Below are 18,884 nucleotides of genomic sequence, written 5' to 3' on the forward strand. Positions count from 1 at the left end.
TCATTGTTTTATTTATATTTCCCAATAAAATATTGTAGATTCTAAATGTATAGTACCTAATGTCAACTTAGGAAGCATAAAGTGTTTTAATAATTAACTTTAAAAAGTTGATACTTAGGGAAGGCCCTTAAAGTAAAAAATGTCTAGTAAGTACTTTACAAAATGTACCAGGGAAAATCATAACACCCATATACATTTTGTATAATAGTTGTAAATCAAAAATAAACAGATTTGAATGTTTAACTTGTTATTGGTTTTTAAAATTTTTATAATTTCCAAAATATTTTGGCTCGTTTGGTGTTATTTATAGAAATTTAAAATTGTTGACTTTTTAGTTATTTTTTGACTTATTTATGAGAACTTTTGTATGTTTCTGTATAAGTTGTTCTTACCATAATTAAAAAATATTAAAAATACCTACATAGTTGTAATTTATCTTATAATCGTTTAAAATTTAAATTTTTACAGATTTAGTGATTAAACGCTTAAAAAATTCTGTTTAAAATAAAAAGATGTATCGTTATTAGTTTTTTGAAATCCCACACTATCGATCTAAATAATTAGCATGATTCTTACATGCGTATACCTACAACAATTTAGTATACACTGATGGAAGAATACCCATAGTCTATGATTATTTAAATAGAGTATAGGTATATTTATAGCCTATAAGTCAATTAAAGCAACGACTCAGTTACGTAACTTCAAAGGGAGGCGCATTCATATTTCTAAAATTATTTTAAAAATTTAAAAAGAATATACCTATTATTGCATGTTTTATTAATTCAAAGCTATATAATAATTTTAAAGTATTAAAAATAATAATAATAATAATAATAATAATAATGATTTAATAGCTTATTATAAATTATTAAAAGAAAAACAAAGTATTATTTAGGGTCCCTTAAGCGAAAATGAGCTCGGGCGCTACCTCACTTTCTGATCCCTTTTATAGTTACGTCACTGTTCCGAATTGTATATACTTTATAAAAAATCAATTACACTGGCACTAAATCACGTTTAAGGGACTATCTATTAGCTCATTATTATTTCATTAAATGTTTAGTGATTGTATAAACAATCCGATATTATAAAAAAAAAAATAAGTTTTTCGTAAGTGAACTAAGTCAAGTCGTCTCTGCAGTGCTTCAGAAAACTGACACACTCTTACCATCATGGCATCACAGATTGTGCATACATTTTTTGATTACTGTTATTATTATTGAGTGGAATCGAACTAGAGTGTTGAAGGCGGCAGCAAAGATCTGGCGTTACAAGTACTCAAAAAGTTATTTATCGTGGCGAATAAAATATTCGAGTGCAGCTATCAAATTCTCCGAGGTACAGACCCCTGTTTGCTCAGACCCGGCTGAGTCCTGATCACACGCGTGCTAGTCTGTGCGCGTCTGGCGCCTACCCTGCGACCTTGTTCACCAGCTTCGAGCTGCATTTCTAATTTTTCGATTTTTTTCCTGGTCTTTGCCGACGGATTGGTGATGAGGTGATTGGCAAAGAACAACGACATGATGGATATCATAGTGCCGCACAACACGATGCCGATGATCTGGATCATTGTAAATCCTGCGAAAGAGCACAGAATAATAAATAATAAATAATAATAAATAATATGTATAATATATACGTGTGGCGTACACATAAACACGCGCTGACGAATCAAGCGTAAAAAAACACTCGTTCGTAAAATGCTCGTTAAAAACTGTGTCGTGCAGGTTAAACATAGTATAGGTAGGTAACCACTTTTACATTTACTACTCATCGCGGTCTCGTGGTTTCTTGTCTATGTACAGTCGTTATATAACACAGCCGCACGGCTACAGCGTATAGCTTTCTCGGTTCTCTCCTACGCGTGTCATTATTTTATGTGGGTAATTTAATACAATACCTTCGGGTTTTCGCAAAATGACGGTCGTGCTGACTTCTTCCGATCCGGAAGAATCGAGGATTTTCACGGCGCACGTCCAGTTTCCGTAGTCCGAATCTTCCACGCCGTCGATTGACAAACCGCAGTGGCCTGCCGTCAGTCCTTGGCCAGAGTACGCGTACCGAGGCGGTGATCGCGCGTCCGATTTCTCGTCCACGGCGAATCCGAATAGACTTGGCGTGAGAAACCGGCAGTAGGCTATGGGCTGTTTTTCGACCGTGTCGCATCCTAACGTCACCTGGCTGCCCTCGGTCGCGTATAATTCTTCTTGGCGGGCCGCAATCACGGACTCTGCAGGACAAAAATAATGTGATTCACAATAGATTTCACACAGACAACCCCGTGCATATTGTTGAGCGCGATGACAATAATTGCGAGAAAACACCCCATCGCATTCCTATTTATATATACATATAGGAGCACCTAGGACCGAACTGTTGACGGGCCTCATGTTTTCTCTTTATTAATATATCCTCACTCTTATACACTATAGTGCGATTATGCACCGACATTGCAGGTTACATAAAATAAAACAGTTATTATTATATAATTGTACCATTTGTAAATTTATATAATTTTGTACTTGTATTTTAGATTTGATCAAAACTACCCAAAAATAACTGTGTCGAAAATATGTGTATAGGTAGTTTACATTTACTGAGTTAGCGCTTTGCGGGTAAATCTACTGGCAATATTAAATTTGTCACCGGTAACACTGTGCTGGATAAGTTATAATTAATAAATATACAATTATCTGTAAGTAGGTACTATTATAAAATCGAAGGTTTAAAACGAATGATACTTTGAAAATCAACAATTTTTACCTGTTTTTTTTTTTTTATATACAATTTTGTCAATTGATTCAGCAAAATCTACAGTCGTATTGACTACTTTTTATTATTTATTTTTTACTTTTTAACACTTATAATATGTTGAACGTAGTTGACTCACGAAAAGTTATATTATTTTTTTTTTAATTTCCTCATATATTAATATACTCGTATTATTATCATTTTTTATAGAGAATAAAATATAGTTATAACGATTGGACATAATTTAAAAATGTTTTTTTAAAACTTGGTCAAAACAACCTAAATAAATTGAAAATATATGCAGTTAACATTAATTAATGTTTTGTAGGCAATGCCATGTAGGATCATATAGTCTTTATACATTTATTCGTACATAGTAAACAGTAAACACCTACCGGAAACCGTAATGTCCACTGTACCGTACATTTCACGGCGGTCGTCGCGCAGACCCAAAGCGCAAAGCCAAGCACCCGTGTCCGATGTGGAAGCGTCATCGATCGCCACGTGGCATTGGCCGAATGACAATCCTTCACCCGTGTACCGGTACCTAGTTCCGATCCTATTCCGGAAGTCGTCCGTAGTTCTGTCCGGTACTGTCACCGGGATAGCAGTTCCGTTGGGATGCCGCAGCCAGCAATAGTCGATCTCTGAATGTACACTGCACTCCACATGAAACGTGTTGCCTTTGGGCACCATTACAGACCTGCTGGTTGTCACCGTAAGCGGTGGTATACCTGCCGAGTGCAAGACGATCATGAAATATTATATATAAAAGTATAAAACCATATTTTCTATGATACGTTAATACTATAAAAATTTTCATCGCTAGACCTAGTATAATGCCAGGAATGAGTGACAAGAATTTTGTAACAAATTAATAGTTACTCTATACGTAAATTATAATTAATAAATATTCATAGAAATAAATTACCTAGTATTTTTTGTATTATTTCGAAGTTTATTTTTGAAACAAAATCAGAACTGCAGAAAGTTTTTATGTTACACATAATTATTTATGTTGTGTATCAGTGGTGGATCTAGGATTTTGTTTATTATTTTTTTTTTTTTTGGGGGGGGGGGTCCCACATATTTTTTTCTTGATTATAAATTTTACATCACAGTTATATTCTTACACATCTTATGGACCATATAGGGGGCCCAGGCCCCTTTGGCCCCCTCCTTAAATCCGCCACTGTTGTGTATATATATAATATATCAAAATAAGTCTCAATGTCGCATTGTAATGAAATGCATTGTCGTCAGTCACACATACCTTTTGTATTGTTGGGTGGTACGACGACGATGAAACCGCCGTAAACACGGTCGTCGGACATGGCGTTCATGCATTTCCATCGGCCAATTTCGGATCGTCTCAGCGGTTTTGCGAACGACACACCGCAATCGTTGTATGCTGTACCGTGATACGAGTACCGGCTAGTGCCTCTGCCGTACGCCAGTGACAGGATCTTCGTGTCTCGTGGTAATGTAATCCTGCAGTATTTGGACCGGAAGTTATCGTCCGGATCAACAGCAATGCCGACTGCAGTGACATTACTTTCGCGGACGTTGCAGAACACTCGCACCTCGGTCGGCGTTTCGTCAAATCCGACTTCCGTTATTGCGCCCTCTAGACATGAGGAGGATGGCTGTATGTAGTGACCAAAGAAAAAAACACAGACAGTTCGCAAAACTCGTGGTCTCGGACGTGTTCGTGTATTTATTTATGGTTAACATAACATAAGATTTTTACTGCAGTGGTATTCACCATGGTTAGAGGTAGAGAGGGGTAAGATCGGAGAGGTTAAATTAGGCCAAATATATATTTATATCAATAGGAACCTATAATACTAATAGGTTCCTATTGATAGTATATAGTACCTATAGTTTATCCTATATCATAGAGTTTGAGTTTCCGAAACAAGATTTTATATTATATAAGCCATAAGATACCTAATTTTTTGCATAGTACTTCTTTGGTTATATCATAACTATAATAACTAATAACTAATAAGTAATAATTATATTTAAAATGATGAAAGTAAAAAAAAAAAATTTAAAAAATTAATTTACCCACACACCATTTAGGGAAACGCGGGAAAGTTGGTGCAGAGGAATGAGACAATAAAGCGAATAAAAAAGTTTAACGGTATAATAATAATAATAATTGTTGTTGTTGTTCACCTCGGTAAGCGTGTAGGCGAAGGGTGTATTGAACTTCGGCCGCGGACTCGGCTGTAACCGACCAGCAGGTCCACACGTCCTGATGATGCGATCCGACTGACTTGACGTACACCCAACACTGGCCTTTGTGCCTGGAAACTTCGCCAGACGGGCCGGACATGCGGCAGTAAAACGCTTTTGGTGGTCCGCAAGTGACGTTCACCGCGGTACCAACGGGCACGCGGATCGTCGTCGATCTGGGCCATTGTTTCGCTGTAAACACACATATAATAATAAACTGAGCGCGTGTTGACCGGAAGGTATAATAATATAATATAGTATAAAAAGAAGTGTTTATTATATTATTATAACATGCGGCAAGCATTACAAAGTGTAATATAGTGTTCTATAAAAGTCAGTTAATATATTGTTTTATAGGGAAGGGGTGGCGGATGGTGCTCGGTATTTAGATGTGGAGGAAATTAGTTGTACAACAGTTCAATGAGACGATATTAAAACAAAAAATACGTACTTATACATATAGCGATAATGAATAATGATGACTACGATGGACTTTGATGGTCTTTTCGAAAATAGGATTACATTTAAAAGCTCAGATCAGGGATTATAATTAAATATTCCAATTAGCTGTCGATTGTTTAACGCTATTATTTACTATTATAATTATTGGGAATAGCGGATAAGTTTGTTGATTATTACTGTAATATTATTATATTATATTAAAACAAATGAATCAGTCGACTAGGTCGCCTTGTTTGTTTGAATTGTACGTAATTACTATTCATGTATAGGGACTACATATATAAATATTTTTAAATTAGTTTTATAAAATAGCTATTATCGGAAAAATGTTTTTGTACGTTCACTCATTTTTTCATTTATAATAATGAATTTATTTTTAAATTTGTTGAGATTTTTCGTACAATTTTTTTAGGGAGTGTTATGGACAGATATAAATTTATATTTTTCAAATGAGAAGCAAAGGAGTTTCTTCAACTATAAATTCTTTAGCGGTTATGAAATTTAAAAAACAATAAAGTATCAAAATCGAAATTCGAAAGAGTAGTTTTTGAGTTATTTAACTTAGTGTATTAAGATTAAATGATAATAGGTCCGTATGAGTTTGGAAAATATGAGGGCAATGATGAAAATATTAGTAATAAATGATTATTAATATTTATTATTTGTAAAAATGGGCCAAGTATAATAAAATAAACACTAGATCCAATATTACATCTATTTTATACTGTTGTAAAACACTTTTTCAAGATTATATGATTTTTGGTATGTAAATATTTTAATAACTAAAAAACCATTTGTTTGAATTTTGAATTAGGTACCTACATCATATTTAAAAATATATATATCCATTAAATAGTTTATAAAAAAAGGGAAGTTTATCTGAAAACAGAAATTTGTATCACCACAGAACACTGCGACTTTAGAAATATGGTCTTTGAGTATATTTAAAAATTCCGAAAATCATAATTTGAATAAATCCATTATTATATAAAAAATAGGTGAGCATACTTGGTGAGTCACTTAGTAGACTATTACTATTGAAAACTTTTAAAAGCAAGAAATGACTATGCTCTCCATTAACAGTAGGCCAACATACACAGGTTTTAATACTTGTTTGATAAGTAATAAACTATAATAACTATAAAGTTTTTAGTATCAAGATTTTTTTATAATGTAGGTTATCAGGTAGGTACTATGCAGCTGAGCTGAACTAAAATTAAATCGAGGGGGGGCAAAAATTATATCTTGTTACCCACCACCTTTTGCATTATACGTGGCTACATAACTTACCAAAACAGATAGCACGCTGCATATGTTATTTGTTGGTCAGTTGTTTATTCTTATTCCTTACGGCCTGGTAAATATATTATAACTATACATTTTTAACTTACATAAATAGTTTTTTGGGCACACACGGACTCCCAGTGCCCACCCACCGAAAAATGGGGTGGCGGTCGCTCAGTTTGGGTTATAGATTCGGCGTCACTAGTACTATGTATAGGTACAAATACATTAACAAATTAAATTATAGACGACAATCTATATCGTTAAATGTTCCAATAATAAGTTATTCGGTCGATATTATTTAATTATTGTAAGCACCGCTGTACAAGTAGGTGCTTAAAAAATATTTAACAACCATGCGATTTTTGGCGACGGTTCAAAGGAGTAAATAAATATATTTAAAAATATGTTGTATTTAATATCGTGTTCATCACACTACGAATGTATTATTAAATACTCTCGTTAATAATTGATTGAAGTCCAAGTAGGCGAATCATGAAGAGTTACACTTCGAATCACAGGCGTAGGTAGGAAATAATTTTGGAGGGGGTTTTGGTCTAGATATACATTCAATTTAATTCATAATATTTATTTTTAAATCGTTTTATCTTTAATTTTGGGGGGTGTTTGAACACCCAAAACTTTCCTTTTACCTTTATCCATGCTGTGAATTAATAGATTTCATGAAAATAAATATATATGTTAATATATATTATGATATTCATTGAACAGCGTATTAATAAAAAAATTGATAATTCGTTGGTGATTTTTAATTAATTTTCAATATTATACAATTTGTATAATTATATAATATTCGTATTATATTCGGTGTACTTAAGTACATAATATGTAAGATATTTAGCTTTTGGCCGTATTAAAAATCTGTATACATTATAAGTTCACCAATGAATACAACTATACGACAGTATCTCCAACGACCACTGGGCCACGTGTTGCTCTCAATGTGGCCAACAAATCATGATTAAATATAATAAATCATCAACACTTATAAATGTTTAGATAGTTTAGTGGTAACGAGAAAAAACATACATTACCTATAACAGGGATGGGCAACTGGCGGCCCGCGTACCTTTTTTATCTGGCCCGCGCTACATTTTCAAATTACTTCATATAATTTTCAACTACAGGTATAGAAGTGGATTTTACTAAATTGTCTATTGAAAAACTTCACCCTCAAGTATCACATTAAATAATAATTGTAAATATAAATAAATAAAGATAAAAAATAAATGTTAGTAAATTTGAAGGACTTTTTTTTTTGCTTTCTCCTATGCTCTGCGGCCCGCTAGATTTTAAAGTACTTAAAAGTGGCCCGCTAGATACTTTGAGTTGCCCATCTCTGACCTATAACATGCTATTTTATTATAAACTCATTGTATACCAGATATACTATACCTATATAATAAGATATTTCGTTTTTTGAAGTAGAAAAATATTTATGTATTTGTCCCGTTTGTGTATCTATTTTGGTTATTGATTTTGTTATACTTTACAAAATTTAGTTTGCTTATTCCTGGTAAATGATAATTGATCGATCGTAAGACCATGAACACTAGAAGAATAACACTGAACTGTCCATAAGTTTTTCGCTCCAGCTGTCCGTTTCTCTAACGTTCATGGTCATAACTTATGATTTTTAAGCATAACTATTACGTATATATGAGAAATAACTAAACTTAATAGGTGTTTAATATTACGTTTATTTTTATCCCATATTAGGGAGTATTATTTTTCTATTCTGAAATCAATCCTCCCTTGAATCATATGAAATAACTACCGTGTAAATGTAATTCTCTAAGTACCTTTTCGACAAATCCTAGTTTCACCACTGACGTTTATGCTCCAAACATCAAATTTGTGTAAAAATTAAAACTTATATTGACAAATTCTTAAGTTCTATACGATTTTAGCTGGTTCAAGTTAAAATTATCACTTTGTATAAAGATAGTAACGATAATATGTTATAATAAAGTATACATCAGATTTGCTGAGTCGACAAATACTATTGCGTAATACCTACATGCTAGTATAAATTGGCAATCAAGTATTATTTAATCAATAGGTTTGTACTATATATTGTATATTATATATTAATACCTATTATGGTATTGTATCTATACCTGACTAAATAATAATTAATACTGTTCACAGAATCACTTCAATATGTATTTTATACTGCCTTGGTTTACTTTATCTACATGAGTGCTTTTAAGCTTTTGTGTACCTATAGTAATGCCTTTACAGCATTTCGTATATCCCGCGTTCACCGCAGCAATTGAGGATAATCCATTTTCATTTGAACGAAGACTGTAAAGGTAATAATATCTACACCTATTAGGTATGTAGGAATATAGGATAGCACATAGAATTTTATTGTTTTCATATTTAATTAACCAAGGAAAGTGGAGAATCATGTTACCCGTTGGGTCACCATGTGTGATAAAGGATGATTTACATCAAGCATGCTAATATAATGTAATTCAATCTAAAACCAAATTATATGACCAACTTAAATCGAAATTTGAACGAGTAGTTTTTGAATAATTTAACATTGTGTACTAAGGATAGTCAATTTCCACAATAATAGGTTTGGAAGCTACGTGGAAATAATGCTATGAAAATTATACTAACCATAGTAGGTACCTATAGAATTAATATCAATCAATCAATATTTCATATTTTGTAAAAACCGTTTTAACTGTGTCATAATAAATATTATAGATTCAAATGATTCAATATTATACATAATATGCGGAGTGATACATTTAAATGTAACTATAATTAAAATTTTTGGAAAAATTATATTTTTTACAAATTATTTATCGTTATAAATTTTTAAATTATTAACTCTTTAGAATGTCAGTATACGTTTTTAACTAACATTTTGCGAAGAAAAATGGTGGGAGTGGGTGATCATACTAGGTGAATATAATATATATACCTAATAGATTAGCTATAATCGGAGTTTTAAGTTTATAAGTACACTTGAATACCATTAATCATAGTTTGGCGTTTATACATTGATTTATTCAAATCAGCTTGCTTAAAATATTAAATAATAATGTACGCTAATTTGCTAAATAATTCATGTCGATGTGGTAATACAAATATTAACATCGACATGAATGTGTAATAATTTTTATATAATACAAAAAAAGTTTCTTATTCAATATTTTCAAAATGTATTTTCAACGATACTTAAACATAATATTATAATCATAGAAATTAGATCAGCGTATATGTAATATCCTATAGCCGATCTTGATATATTAACAGTATCAGTAAATACTATCTATTCATTCCATTAATTACTCACATGGTTTCACCGCGGAGCAGTAAATCAATAATGCGATAACATTACCAGTGTATACATTTCGAATTATTTCACCTTCAGTTGTGTAGTTAACAAAGTGCAATATATAATTTTAACAATTTATACATCGTGGTACATAATATATCTACAAATCATAATACTTCAAAATATGACGCACTACTGCTCTAGACATATTTTATACAGTGAGTACTTAATATTATATCGATCGCACCATATACTCCCCCACATAGTATTGTACGGTTTGTGCTTAAAGTGTCCCGAGTTGGGTAATTATATACCAACGTAAACAACGTCTTTATTATTATGCATACTGTATAGATTTATTTGTATACGTGGACGGTCATAATATTTCATTGTTTATAGAAAATAATTGCATCGACACATAATCCTTGTCGGCGGAACAACGATATAACTACATTTATTGGGAGCGACCACTTGGAATTTTTGGGTTGGGATTTATCCTTCGCAATAATAATAATTAAGCCTATGTCAGCACTCAAAAACAAGCAATAAAAACGGCGAAATATAAACATAAAATGTTAACAAGTTTAAATATAAACAATATTGAACATTTCCATGATTTCATGATTAATAAAGGTAGCCTAGTTTAAATATATTAATATACTTACTATACTGTCACTGCGACGAAAGCATAATAGTCACAGTCAGAGACCAGTGCCGTGTGCGAAAGTGGTAATCGAAAAAGACCATTTTTGGGTTTTTTAAGGGGTGATGATTGGGTGGAGAATGGGAAATAGCCAATGATGGGTAATAATTTAGTATTTATTTATTTTACGAGCGGAAGCCTAAATGAAATATAATACGGTACTCTGTATTTACATTTGTATAAGATATACGCCGTATGAATATATATTATATATTATGTGTCTATAATATGGGATAAAAAACGAAAACAAATTTATAATTTGGCTATAGTAATAATATAATCAATTAAAATAGTAGAAATAAGAGTCTAGATTGCCCTGCCTCATACAGCGAATAAGAGGTTCATTATTTTGGTAATCTGCAGTATTTACATGATGTTACAGCGAACGAAGCAAAGTCACGGGTAGGGCGCGCAGGAATTCTGAAGGTTACGTGTTGATGATAGACAGTAGGAGAATCAGTTTTATCACGGATGAGATTTTGAAGGAAGGTTAAGTTACGAGCAAGACGACCAGAGATAGGAGATTCAAGTTTAGAAGCACTGGGACATAGTCGTGGGGCGGATGGATAATACTTAATTTGAACCCGACCGGTAATTTAAATAGGATGAGAATAATAATAGCATTCGTTGGGTTTTGGGTAGGTGATGTGTGGAATACAAAATTGCTTCTGAAAATTGTCAAGTTCACCACGCCAATGGTTGCTGTCATAATTGCAACATATAGAATTATTACATTATTAAGCGTTTACACGACAGCTGGGATATGAATTTGAGGGGCCATTTTTCACACACTAATAACGTTTTTTTAGAGTATACTCTTAATTACCTACATCTTTAAAATGACTAATTTTCCTACCTATATATAGAATAGGTTTCTCCCACCAATCTCCCAATACAACACATATGTATTATATGTCATTGACTTAGTAATTATAAAATAGGTACTTTTTGTAATTAGTGATAATAAAAAAGGATAAAATAAAGAAAATTGCAGATAATATATATATATTATTTTACATAACACGGATTTTAAAATTTATTAACTAAAAAATAATAAATGAATTTTACGATAAATAGAAAGAAAAGAAGACACGAATCAAAAAATGAAAAAACCTTTTAATAGAGAAAAGTAAGAAATTCTAAATTAATTAGGTAACTATAATTTTTGAGCAAAAATTATGTTAGGAAAACATTATTAGAAATGAAAAATATAATTTATATTTTAACGTAATAGAAGCACAATAAAATATCAAACAATATAATATCAATAAAGACATATTATAATTAGGCAGCCAAGAAGACTCAAAAAGTTTGTTTGTTTACTATACATAAAACAAAAGTTTTAAATCATGCTATTCTTTTTGTTCAAGCAATACACGAAAAAAATTTTAGGTTTTACTACAAATGTTATATTTGGTAGATGGCATTTCATGAAAATATGTACATGTTTGTAAATCCGTTTTTGACAGTTATCCTATACGTTCGATTTGTGCTGGAAAAAATATCGTTATTATATGTGTACAGCACACATACACGTTCACATACATACGTTTTACAATTGTCAGTTAGTGGCAGACAGTTTTAGATTTGTGGTTTAACATTTAAAGGCACTGTAGAACAGCTACAATTATTTGATTAATTATTCCACACACATCGTATACGAGATATATATATATATGTAAGAGGTATATAAACGTGACTGACTAATAATGCACAATTCAAACCATTGGAAGTATCTGACTAAAATATAGCACACAGATAGCTATTATGATGTAAGCATAAGTTAAGAAAGGATTTCTGAAAATACAATCCCTAAGGGGTAATATGAGTTTGAAATTTGTAAGAAATCGAGTTATATCGGGAAAATACAATTTAATCTAGCAATAAAGCTAGTATATCATTCTTAAGTAAATAAGAATAAAACATAAAAAAATTATTTTTCAAATAGGTACCTATGTATGTTTGTGTATAATTCTATGCGCCTTTGTACGTATACCTATATTGTATAGCATATTTATTAAGTAAATTAAAAAATAAATGGTTTTAAATTTGTAATCAAATTTATTTGCTTTACTGAAAAACATTACCTACATAAACTAGGTACTTTTTTATATATAATTTATTTATAATATTGGTAAATTACCATTTTAAAACTTTTTACGTTTGATAAAATTAAGTTTTTTATTTTAATAGAGAACATAAATAATCTTTACAATTTTTAAGTATAAAATATCCTTGTATCCTACTATTTCTACTAGCCTATAAACGAGTTACAAATCTTGAAATAAAAATCGAATTATCATATTTTCACGTTTTATAAATTTGTACATTGTACAATGTACTTATACAACTCCACAAAATTTACAAAAATATTTTATACTTATCTAAGTAACTGGTAATCGGTGAATACTGATTATACTGAGATATACATTTTACAATTTTATTATATTATTGATTACAGTTTTATATAAAAATAGAAGTAATAATTTAATTTGAATTTACTTGTAATTTGTTCGTTTTTAACAGGACAATGATTTAAAAACATTTAGTTTTACTGAATGCAAATATTTAAGCACTGTTATATTTATTATTTTATTTTAAAGCAATATTTATGGTATTATATTTTATTCATCTACCTATGTGTTTGAATACTATTATATTCTAGATTACCTACTTATGTTTAAACGTATGAACCTACACTGTATATACTTTGTTGAAGTAGCATACACGTCATTTTTTTTTTTAGTCGCGTATCAAAAATAGTTTTCCAGAAATTACTATTGATATTATGGTGATTTTCCAGTTCATCAATATCCATTACAAGTATTCACCTCATTTTGTTTAAATTATAATAAATATAAATGCTATTATTTATTTAAGCAGGTATGAGGTATAGTAATAAAAAAAGGGAAGTAGGTAGTTATTCTGCTTTATAGTTTAGAGGTTTAGAGTACCACTTAGTCATTAACTATAAGCCACTGTAATGGATGTGACAAATTTTAATTTAATGATAAATTATAAATCATTAAAGTTGGGAAAAACGATTCTGAATAGAGACTAATATAATAACTTATTAATAAATAATAATAAGTAATAAGTATATTTCATGATATTTTTACATTGTCTGTACTCTTACTTTTAGTATAGTACTTTATATTATGTAAGGTTGAATTAATTTTTTCTGAAAACATTTAATTTATTTTATTTATAAATTATTATAATAGTTTATTGATTTTTTATCATATACTACTGTAATTAACTGTTATGTCAATACCGACTTACTGTAAGTTCATAGTATAGATACCTAGGTAATAGTTTGAAATTAATTTAAATATTTTGAAAATGTTATTGTGTATTTTAAAATATAATAATATTAATAGTTCTAAGTTCCAGCCAATAATATATTTAAATATAATAAAATAACTAAAATTGATATTCATATATTCAACTTTGTCAAAATTTAAATTTTAAGGTCTTGATAAAAATAAATTGTTTATGCAATTTTAAGATACTTGGGTTTCAGTTATAGAACGTGGTGGTATTAAATTGTCAACCATTATTTATACAAATTGAAAATAGTTAACTTTTTTTACCTACATGTCATAAAAGATATAAAAGATAGTGGCATTTTATGGCAATATATTTTTATGAAGGATAACATTTTATAAGAGGAATTGTAATCCTTAAACCCTTTAGTATGCGCCACTACTATATAAGACTATAAACATTATACATTCAAGGATCAGAAAGTACCTGTCTTAAATTTTCACGAACTTTAAATTTGATCTGAAACTTAAATATTATTTAAATTTTAAAACTTATGATTTAAATAAGATACATTTTTATTTTTAGGTGAAATTTTGTTTTATCTTTCTAATAAATAATAAATAATATAGAGGTGAAAACAATTAAACATCATTTTAAAGGTCTTAAATCATTAAGTTATTTACGTCTATTAAGATAACTATATTATAATATCATCAAAACAAATTAAAATCTACAATAATACTATTATTAAAAATTAACCAGTTAAAAAGTTAAGGTTAAGTGACTTTTAACTAAGTTATACACGACTTAAATTTCGTTCCATATTATATGGCAGTTGCCAAATAGTTAATTAATTGTATAATATAGTCAGTAGTCACGTTAAATTAATTTTTTTCTTATTTCGAATTTTACGGATTTAAAGAATATTTTGTTTTGTAAACATAATAAAAAAATATTGTAGACTGACGAATTGTTGAATGTACTATTTATAGATCAATTAATAAAAACTTATATAAATACACAACTTTAATTTTTAAGCAGAAATATTAATTTAAAATCTCAACAATAACACTACTGTCTAACTTTAAACCACTTTTGTCAGTAGTGTATTAGTTTCTATCATTGGGTTACCCCCTTCTGTTTTTTTTAATCATTATTACTCATTAATTGTATTATCTTTATTAAATATTTGTTTTTTTTTTTTTTTTACATGCTTATACCAAACATACTTATTATATAGGTACATCGTACATAGCTGAAACGTGGATTGTAAATATTTAGTCAAAAAATATGAACATAACTGATTTAAAACTTAGCTTTTATTCTTATTCTATATCATATTAACTTTTGCCCAACCTTGCATATTACACTGGGTCGTTTTTAACACGAATTTACTCGAACTGAACTATTCGGGATGTTTGGATACAAATTTTCCTCAAATTTTAAACAGTTAGATAGTTTCTTAAAATTCGAAGTGTTTGAGAATCCATCCACATCGTTTTAATCGTGTTTAGAATGTTTAGATAAAATATTCGCTCAACGTAAAACAAATAAATATTGACCGCTTTTACCTATGCACGTGACGTGACTCGTGTCCCGATCGTATCGTCCGTCCACCGACGACGCCGTTAGCGTCCAATTGCCGACGCCTGGCGTCACGCTCGCGGCCCTGAGACCGCATTGTCCGGACTGGTAACCGTCGCCCACGTACGTGAGATTAGCGGCGGTGACGGCGGAGGCTGTCGCGTCCGGCAGGGTCGTCTCTGTGCCGTTGGGTAGCACAACGGAGCATCGGTTCAACAAGCCCAGCCCGCTCTGCCATCTCAAGTACAGCGTATCGCCGTCTGTCAGCCACACGGGACGGCCGCACAGGACTGCATCAATGTAATATGAACAATATTTAAGTATAATATATTTATATATATTATATACATATTTTTATGTTTATAGACAGTGACAATCCGGTGTAACGAGTTGTCTAAACATAAATGTATATTTTTATATTCCTCAAATGTTATGGTACGATAATATTATAATGTGTTTGCCACACAAAAAAATCGCTTTTCGATCTATACATACTTATCAAATACTCGAGCGATAAAATCAGAAATTCGTAATGTAAAAACGATAATATGCGAGGCTTCTATTATACCTAATTTACTTAGTCTACACACATAGCTGAGATTTTGAAATAAAGATCCCCATTTTATTGGAGGTGTGCTAATCAAATAAATTATGGATTTTATAAAATATTATACAATTCAACTAAACTTCAACAAACAATTTCGAAATATACTGTTAATTTACAATGTATTTTGACAAAAAAAAGCCGTAGGTTTATTCGGTGTTTTTTGATTGTGAACGACATTAAAAAAGGTGACATACAAATTGAGGACAAAAATATAATATACTCATTGCAGAAAAATTTGAAATCATTAATAAATTCTGATATAACTATTACGAACGCCGGGAAGTAGACAATTTTCCGTGTAATATTTTCAATTATCACCCTTGTTTACATACCTAGCTATTCTATTAATGAATATTTATTAGAATGAAGATTATGTTGCCGCGTCGGTACTTTTGAGACGGTAGTCAATAAATATTTTAAATCAGTTTAACGAAGCCCGAGGGGGTCTTACTTCTGTCAGATTAAATGTATTTCGTCTTTATTAATTAATATAAGTGAATTAATGTACAATGATGTAAGATAAAAATAATTTATATTCACCTACCAACTTTTATTGATAGTTTTTTCTGAGCCATAGAAAAGTGGTGAAGAGAAATATTTGTGTCCGTAATTTAATGGTTTTTGTTAACTTGATGTCTGAAAAATTGATCTGCAAATAGTATACATACCTACCTATAACCGTTTAATTTTTTTCAAATTCTTGTAATTGAAGTTTATTAATGTTAAAAATTGGGGTCTCTACGATAGCAAGCAACAAGCTTTCACGAAAATGAAAATGAGCCCTGATCCTTATTGTCTTAGAAAGTTTTAAGTATGAATGTATGATCATACTACTATATATATACATAGAAAACAACATAAAAACAAATGTTTCATATAAAAACGGCTTAGTACATTTTAAATAGTGGTATAGTCTATTTTCTGATAAAACATTGAGCCTTCATAATATTATATTGATCGGTAAAGTAGACGTATTAACGTTAAGTACCTTTAATATTTGTGAGGGGTCATTGACGGCTGCTGTTGATGAATTGGCGACTTATTTGATTTAAACACAATTCTAACAACAATTTTCTTACTTCACTAGATATTTACAGTTTTTTACGGACCTACTAAATTAATTTTTGGTTTTAAAATTATTTACAAATCTAAATATAAATAAACAAATAAAATAGTTAACGAAATACAATGATATTATTAATTAATTTTAATAGATCTGGACTTTTTTTTTGAAATCCCTTGAATAATAATATAGTATAATTAGCTTAATAAATAAAATAAACTATACTATTAAAAAAAAGTCAGAGAACTTTCTATAAAAAATTTACAAAATGTAATTTAATGTTATTTGGTCGACTCATCATTTTATTGATACAAAGTGTACGATTGATAAGTAAAATAATATGCAACCAACGATTTTCTCACCATATAGCGTAGAACGGATACAACTACAATAGGTATACCTACCTAAGAGAAAAGAAAAATATGAGCCATATGCACAATATTTTTTTATTTAGTTTTATATTAATAGAAGAACAATATACGGTCTCAGATCAATACCTCAACGGCGAAGGTATTTGCTGCAATATATTAATATATGTAGGTATATACAATGTATAATATACATATATATATTATACTTTATACCTAATATATATATTATAATATATTAGATACGATTGTAAAGGTAACTAGTATTCCGTTAAATAATGATGCGAAAAAGCAAAACGTTTAGTCATCGTTCACTGTAGAACTGTAACATGCAGTGTCCGAATAACGGTCGAGTTAACAGATATATCGGGTTGCATTTGGTGTAATACAATACCATTATAATCATACACGTGCACTGACATCGTCATGGTAGTCATAAATAATACATTATTATTATTATTATTCGATTTTATATAAAAATTCAGTTTCAACAACTATTCCGAGAGGAGAGTGTAATTTTTTTTTATTAATCATCGGTATCAATGTTACTATATATTAAACGCACATACCGATCAGCATCATACAAAATTAACACATTTATTGTAGATCAGTATTATAGTAATCACTAATCTTGTAATTAACCCGTTGCCGTGACAACGATAAGTATAATAATTTTAGGATATATTCAATTTTATTAATGGCAATTGACCTACAGCATTTTTTTTCAAATCGAACGTTGTTAATATCTTAATGATTAATTTAGAAGAAACATATTATGTATTATATTATAACATATATAATATAACTATATTATTTCACGTAATAGTATAATCTTTTATAGTTGTACACCTTAACAAATCGTTAACCCGAGGTGCGCACATCATAGAGTCATGAGATTATAATATTATATTACTATTACATTTGGTGTTCACTCACCTACGACAGTAGCCGGCGACGATGACAACAGTAGGAGTACCCGTAATGCGACTTGCGCAGCGGCGGCGTCCATTTGTCCGACGGACACACTGAGAGCGCGACTGACGAAAACGTTTCAGTTTTTCAGATTTTTTTTTTTTTATTCTCGTTTTTCGTTTTGTCACCGTGACGGCGTTTTCTGTGACGCCAACGTGTACAAGTGGGAGAATACGAATTTTATATTTAGAATCAGAGGAATATACTCATATGATATATATATATATATATATATATATACTATGTATATTATCGAATGT

The 18,884-nt window shown here is 30.2% G+C and overlaps 1 protein-coding gene across 2 annotated transcripts; it reads right to left on the reverse strand.

Moving 5' to 3' along the window:
- Nucleotides 1-759: 759 nt before the first annotated feature.
- Nucleotides 760-18,755, reverse strand: LOC114123400 (uncharacterized). 2 transcript variants are annotated; one of them, XM_027986357.2, is made up of 7 exons: nucleotides 18,589-18,755; nucleotides 15,602-15,904; nucleotides 4,936-5,187; nucleotides 4,028-4,381; nucleotides 3,150-3,488; nucleotides 1,904-2,233; nucleotides 760-1,581 (listed from the first exon to the last, which is right to left on the reverse strand). In XM_027986357.2, exons 1-7 carry the CDS (start codon nucleotides 18,659-18,661, stop codon nucleotides 1,328-1,330), a joined length of 1,905 nt encoding a protein of 634 aa, XP_027842158.2. In that variant the 5' UTR covers nucleotides 18,662-18,755; the 3' UTR covers nucleotides 760-1,327. The 2 variants fall into 2 exon arrangements, with proteins under 2 accessions (XP_027842158.2, XP_027842166.2); XM_027986365.2 differs by lacking the exon at nucleotides 15,602-15,904 and having other exon boundaries at nucleotides 18,589-18,744.
- Nucleotides 18,756-18,884: the final 129 nt, after the last annotated feature.

Source organism: Aphis gossypii, chromosome 3, assembly GCF_020184175.1.
Source record: "Aphis gossypii isolate Hap1 chromosome 3, ASM2018417v2, whole genome shotgun sequence".
Taxonomy (NCBI): Eukaryota; Metazoa; Arthropoda; class Insecta; order Hemiptera; family Aphididae; genus Aphis; species Aphis gossypii.